General features: G+C 38.4%; 1 protein-coding gene across 1 annotated transcript; it reads left to right on the forward strand.

The window, feature by feature from the left end:
• Positions 1-318: 318 nt before the first annotated feature.
• On the forward strand, positions 319-6,069 carry LOC104954687 (group XV phospholipase A2-like). The gene is made up of 4 exons (XM_010781867.1): positions 319-685; positions 3,203-3,356; positions 5,328-5,446; positions 5,604-6,069. Exons 1-4 carry the CDS (start codon positions 535-537, stop codon positions 5,729-5,731), a joined length of 552 nt encoding a protein of 183 aa, XP_010780169.1. The 5' UTR covers positions 319-534; the 3' UTR covers positions 5,732-6,069.
• Positions 6,070-7,474: the final 1,405 nt, after the last annotated feature.

Here is a 7,474-nt window from a genome sequence, read left to right on the forward strand (position 1 = left end):
CTCTTGAAATAAATAAATGTGTCATTATGAAATAAAAGTCTCTTGAAATAAATAAATAAATTTGTCATTATGAAATAAAAGTCCCATGAAATAAATAAATGTGTATTTAAATGTACATGTATACATATTTATTGCCTCATTTATTTATTTCAGAATTTATTTCATAGGCATATTTATATATATATGTATTTATATAATTATTTATGTATTTATTTAATTTTGGCTTAAATGGCATTCCATAAAAATTGCCATGACATGGGTTCTTTAAGACAATTGTCAAACTTTATCTCGCTTTGCGTCTGTTCGACTACATCTGCGGTCGATTACTTTTGCCTTGATAGCTGAAAGTCGTGTTGCTGGGTGGATTGCTCTGTAATCGTTACCTCGTGATCACTACCTTGTTTACTGTTCATCAATCAACGGTGAGGTACATCTGTTCAGAGAGCTCTAACAGCAAACCAGAGAGAATCCGCCAAAGACCGACACACACCGAAGAGGCTACCATGATCGCCCGGCTATGAGACATCTGGAGCCATGGCGGCTTGGCACCGGATAACCGCCCTATCTTCGCTGCTCCAAGTCGGGTTGTTATTGTTGTTATTTTCGGCTCGGAGCAGCGGGAAAACGCTGGAGAAATGTCTCGGAGGCAAATCTTGCCAGCCCCCAAGACCCCCCGTGGTCCTCAGTAAGTGTTTTCTTCATTGTTTTTACTCTTGTTACTGTCTGTTGCTTTATTGCGCAACAGCCCGGCAACCAGCACATCAACAGCTAGCTGCCGTGGGCAATATTCAAGATGGGCCAAACTCCCCTCAAAGTTTTATAGTTTAAAGTTTACACCGCCTCTGACTCCCGTTCATCGGCTCTACAGCCAATTACATATTTTTGGGCGTTTTGTAAACCTTATAACGCTTCATTTAAATCTCAGCAATGTTCAAATTACTATTTGGCAATTCGGCTGTTATATAGATATCCAATGTGTGCATACGTCGATTACAAACTGTTTAACTTAAGTAAATGTTTGGCCTGTTGGTTCATCTTCATCTTCCAACAAAACGCCCAAACATTGGTCGTAGAGAACAGTGTGTACCACTGGTTACTTACATGTCAACATTAACCTGAAGAAATTCAATCTCAATCATTGAAGTTTCTGCCGAATAGAAAAACAAGTTCCGAAAATGTATTTGGTCATCGTTTGTTGAGGATTTAATGGGACTGTCAAGGAATGTATTTAAATTTGTATATTTGTGAAAGCAGTCTGGCTCGGCACTGTCAGGGAAAGTATTTCGGATATCGGGAACAAGAGCCCTTATTACCACACTAATGTGCACATACAAGATTAGTTAACATTTAACCCATTTTTTATTTGCATACATAATGCAGGTTGTTCTCCTCTTCAATGTGAGAGTGTGTTTGTTTGCAGGCAGAGCAGTGATCATATGACTTGAGTTATTCATGCAGCCAATCATGTGTCCAGATTACAGAGGAAGGCTCTATCTAACTTTGTCCTAAAATACACTTGTATGCCTTTTATTTAAATTTCAATCTATAATCCATGTTTAGAGATATAACATTACCCCTAAACAGCTTACATATCTGCAATTTCTCCTCTTACACAACTCCTTTTTGAAAGGTTATTGGATTTAGAGCAATCTTATCATTGTTTACAACCACAGCCTCTGTCTGTCCTCATGAGTGTGTCATAAGAGCCTTTATAGCTGCTCGACCTACAGTTATCTGTTGCAGTTTGTTTGCTAAGGTAGTTATATACTTGTGAGGAAAGGTGTTTTGAAATAATTCTTACTTAACCTCATGTTGATGCTATTACAAACCAAGTTCCTGCAGATTGAATAACATTGTTTAAGTGGTATAACACACATCAATAGAGAATGGAAAAACACGTTGCTTTTCTTTACCTCTGTCGTGTCCTTTGATTTAATTATCAATAGTACAGTCTTTTCAAACTGCCATTTAACAAGCATTTGAGTGCTTATTGTCACTCAAATTAGTGTAACATTCATAGACAAAAGCCTGTGTGTGGTTTTTGTAAGTTTGTCACTTTAACAACCTGAAGGTTTTTTTTTTTTTCGATTTCCAGTCCACTTTGTAGAAGTGGTCAATATTTATCATGCTAGACAAAATTTGAACCTTTCTGATAAATGAACACTGACTCAAACTCACCCCATATACCACTTTCTTTATGTCAAATTTAAGCCCAATAATCAGGAAATCATATTTTTTTCTTAAAGCACTGAAACAAATGACACATTTATAGCTTAACATGCTGCACAACTTTTTTCCCAATTTGAACGAATAGAGAGAATAAATCTTTCAGTCTTTCAAAAAAATGATGTTTGATGTCTGCCTTTTCTCAATATTATTTATTTTCAATGTCAGTGTTTAAATCTATATGCATTTGCTACTGGGCCTTCATCATTGAGAACTGGCCCAATACATGACTTTACAGCTTTGGATTGTTAACATCAATTCCTTAATGTTCCAGTGGGAGAAATGTGGCTTGCAGCAGAGCTAAGATGAACAATGGCAGGACACATATACAACAATAAAGTATATTAAAAGATGTAAACATAAATGTGAATGTTTTAAGATAGGATTGGACAGAATAATGTGATACAGTGCCAAATATAAGCAAAAGGTGCATGGGTGGAAAGTAGTTATTACCTTTACCTTTTAAATCTGCATGTTTTTAAAAGCTATCTCTCTTGTCTTAATTCAAGTTTAGCTATTGATAACTGATACAAAAGTATATCCATTTTTAAAAAGAAGTCGAATTGCCATCAGAATTTATTATAATTTGAATCTATCCACAATCCTTTGCTAATTGCTAATGTGGCTATTTTCTAATGGTACTCTTTGATAATGTGAGTCTTTGATAATTTGATTAATTAGGCTAAATGCTGGCTTATCTATTAACAGCTTTTTTGAAAATGTACTAATCTGACTCATTGGTAATGTAACTTTTGATAATATGGCCAATTGCTAGTGCAACACTTTGCTAATGTGACTTTTTCCTAATGCTAATGTGGCTAATTGCTAGTTTGGTTCTTTGTGAATGTGGCTAATTGCTAATGTAACTCTTTGCTAATGTTACTCTTTGCTAATGTGGCTAATTTGACACTTTTGAGCCTAATTGCTACTGTGAGTTTTTACTACTGCAACTCATTACTAATGTTGCTCGTTGCAGTTCCGGGGGATTTGGGAAACCAGTTGGAGGCAAAGCTGGATAAACCCAGTGTGGTCCATTACATCTGCTATAAGAAGACAGACTTTTTCACTTTGTGGCTCAACCTGGAGCTGCTGATCCCTGTAGCCATTGATTGTTGGATTGACAACATAAGGTATGACGTGAGTTTCTATGTGCACATAAAGTACTGTTTGTCAGTCAGGAACTCACCAAATTCACAAGATGTTTTCTCATGAAGTTTGTTTGTCATGTTTGCCATCAGAACAACAGAGAAATATGATGTTTGTTTTCCTGCCTCTATTTTATTTTGTGTGAAGAGATCACTAATATTACATTTTATAATTATTGAATGTTAATCTGGGTGTTATTTTTCTGCAATAAGGTGACCCTAAAATGTTTCACCTATGCTGTTTTGTAGGAATACAAAAAAAACAAAACATTCTGTGGGACAAATTCCAAAAGTGCAAATCCCTGGAGGTGTTGTCAACAGGATAGAGATGGGGTACATGGGTTCAATGACCTCTCTGCATGAACAGTTATCAACCTACATTGGAAAAACAGACCTTTGAACCCCCATTAATCAACAAGGTACAGAAGGAAACAGAGAAAGAGTTAGCATTCCATAAATGTGTCCATCACCACTCAACTGAAAAAGAGTTACAGGTCACATATTTAGCCATTCAACTTATCAGATCTTACAAAACTTATTAGAGCATATTATTATATAGCTTGAATGGTGTTCAACTGGGACAAAATCCTGTAATTCTGAGAAGATATATTTTGTATTATTGTTATTTAGACCTAAGAAACTACAACATCTCCTTCTTAAAAACATTGTTGTGCTTTTTTTCAATAATATTGAATTGTTTCTCTGCTCCCTAATAATACAATGTGCTTTTATTTATCCAGGCTGAAATGAGCTAAATAAAAGGAGTTCTCATCCAAAAAATGATAAACATTCAACATGAAAACAGAAGCTAAAGGATTGGTTATCTTGACCAACATTGTGAAATTAGGGCAACCTGAGAAGACATCTTGTGTAACTGGCTGATCATTTGAGTGGCTGGCATGGCATTTTAGCAGATGCACAGTAGTTCATGTAAAGCTCAGGCTTCTCCTTAGAGTTATGTGACAATATTCTTCGGCAAATTCTGCAGGCATTGGATCCCTGGAAAGTGTAAGGTTTCTAAAACATGTGACTATAATTTCACTGATTTATGACTGAAGTTAATTGCGAGGCAAATTGCAGCTCACTTCATTCCCATGAGACATGAGTAATTCTACGGGTTTATTCATGTTGAGTTGCGTGCCGTGAGGCTTAATTGAACTCTGAGTCAGTTGACGATGTTTAGTTCAATAACATAAATCCACTCTGGCCTATTTAACTGAACTAAGAGCTTCAACCTACCATATTTTTAAACATATCAAAATGTAATTGGTTCCCAATGCTACTCAGTCTAAGGCTTTTCTGCCATCAGCCGGGCTCCTCCTCTCCTCTTGCCAGTTTGTCCTTGCCGTAACCAACACAACCACTAAGCTTTATTAGAATTATTGTGCGATTACATCCATAATACAAAGTAAAACCACTTTTAGCTATTAGAAAAAATGTTGGCAACACTAACAAGGACACAATACACATTGTTTTTCAAGACTTTCTGTTTTATATGCTAATATTTGCCAGGAAACCGTACCTGGTGGCAGACAGAATTGCAAAGTGATAATATGAACTTTAGGGAACCAATCAGAATGCAGATGGTCTCATTATTCTATAGCCATCACATTGTGCGATCAATATTACTTTATGATACTTAGTGAAGGAAACATGTTTCTATATCCTCTTTGAATTTGCTATTAAATAAATGAACCAAAATGCAGTTTATGGGCTTATTAATTAATCAGTTTTATAGCTTCAAAAAAAATCTAGATTTCATTGTGCGACACTTCGTTTTACACATCCTCTTTCACATGATGAGTGAGGGAAGTTGTTGTCACACAAACCGAGGATGTGGGTGATTATAAATGGGAAGTGTATCTGGGCCTTGTAGTAAGATGTATCTGTGAGTGTAAATGCATTTGGTTTACCAAAGAAGCAAAATTGACGTGTGTGTGTGTGTGTGTGTGTTAGGCTTATCTACAACAGTACCACACACAGCACCTCATCCCCCCCGGGTGTGGAAATCCGTGTCCCGGGATTCGGACAGACGTATTCTTTGGAGTATCTGGACCCCAGTAAACGTAGTGTAGGTGAGTAAAAGGTCCAAAACCATTCTTGGGAGAAGTGGGGACCAAGCAAAATGTCCTTGCCTTTTAATGGGTCCTTACTAGGGTAGAAAAACAAGAATTAAATGTGTCAGGGAATTTTTTTTCGTTCCTAATGTTTGTCTGTGTGTGTTTCTCCTAGGCATTTATTTCTTCACTATAGTGCAGGCGATGGTAGAGTGGGGCTACACCAGAGATGATGATGTCAGAGGAGCGCCCTATGATTGGAGGAAAGCCCCCAGTAAGCCACCATGCACACACTTACATTAAAACCCTGGACCGTTACCCTAAATTATGAGCCTTCACTAGTAAAACCCAAATGACACTTCCTCATTCTTGTCGTTTTAAAAAATGATTTACTAAAACAATCTTGAACTAATTTATAATTGGAGAACCTGTATGTGGTTTGTGTCCAGATGGAAATCATGGCGGTTTTTAACATGTCCCTAGAGAGTTTAACAAAATATATCATGAGGGAAATAAGATGTGAACATCATGGATGAGCAAACACAGAAAACACATTCAGACAGCCACATACCCAAGGAACGAATAAGAGCTGCACAGTCAGGCCGCTTGCGAACAGGCAACTGCTTGGGGCCCCGGACCAGAAGGGGGCCCCCAAAGAAGGTAGATTAAGAAGGTCCACAGCAACGACAACATAAAACACCCTTTAATTTACTGCAACAACATGTCGGGAAACCCCCTCAAGGCGGCCCCATGCATAGAGCCGTGCAAGTTTTGTTGCCTTGCTCCGCTCCGGGGGGGGGGGCGGGGGGTGCTGTCGGCTGTGCGTGGTGATGAATAGCTGGTTCGAGGGGCCGCCAGTGAATGATGTTTGCCTAGGGCCCCCACAGACTCTAGAATCGGAACTGTGCACAGTTATTCAAAATTGCAAAATGCACTAGTGTGATATTCAAATTGCAGTAGTTACAATATTTGTTAAATGCTAAATAAGTGTTTTAGTTGGAGCTTTCCATAACATAAACATAAGACTACTAGCAAATGAGAAGTTCCAGAGAAGAAGGGGTATATTGCAAGCTGAGTCTATACAGTGGGGCAAAAAAGTATTTAGTCAGCCACCAATTGTGCAAGTTCTCCCACTTAAAAAGATGAGAGGCCTGTCATTTTCATCCTAGGTACACCTCAACTATGAGAGACAAAATGAGAAAAGAAATTCCAGAAAATCACATTGTCTGATTTTTAATGAATTAATTGGTAAATTCCTCGGTAAAATAAGTATTTGGTCACCTACAAACAAACAAGATTTCTGGCTCTCACAGACCTGTAACTTCTTCTTTAAGAGCCTCCTCTCTCCACTTGTTAACTGTATTAATGGCACCTGTTTGAACTCGTTATTATAAAAGACACCTGTCCACAACCTCAAACAGCCACACTCCAAACTCCACTATGGCCAAGACCAAAGAGCTGTCAAAGGACACAAGAAACAAAATTGTAGACCTGCACCAGGCTGGGAAGACTGCATCTGCAATAGGTAAGCAGCTTGGTGTGAAGAAATCAACTGTGGGAGCAATTATTAGAAAATGGAAGACATACAAGACATCTGATAATCTCCCTCGATCTGGGGCTCCACGCAAGATCTCACCCCGTGGGGTCAAAATGATCACAAGAACGGTGAGCAAAAATCCCAGAACCACACGGGGGGACCTAGTCAATGACCTGCAGAGAGCTAGGGACCAAAGTAACAAAGGCTACCATCAGTAACACACTACGGCGCCAGGGACTCAAATCCTGCAGTGCCAGACGTGTCCCCCTGCTTAAGCCAGTACATGTCCAGGCCCGTCTGAAGTTTGCTAGAGCATTTAGATGATCCAGAAGAGGATTGGGAGAATGTCATATGGTCAGATGAAACCAAAATAGAACTTTTTGGTTAAAACTCAACTAGACGTGTTTGGAGGAGAAAGAATGGCTGAGTTGCATCCAAAAAACACCATTCCTACTCAGGGATGCAAACACACGTATGGTGAAAAAAGAGAGAACTATTCGAAGCAGAAA

This window comes from Notothenia coriiceps, unplaced genomic scaffold, assembly GCF_000735185.1.
Source record: "Notothenia coriiceps isolate Sejong01 unplaced genomic scaffold, NC01 NC01_scaffold00023609, whole genome shotgun sequence".
Taxonomy (NCBI): Eukaryota; Metazoa; Chordata; class Actinopteri; order Perciformes; family Nototheniidae; genus Notothenia; species Notothenia coriiceps.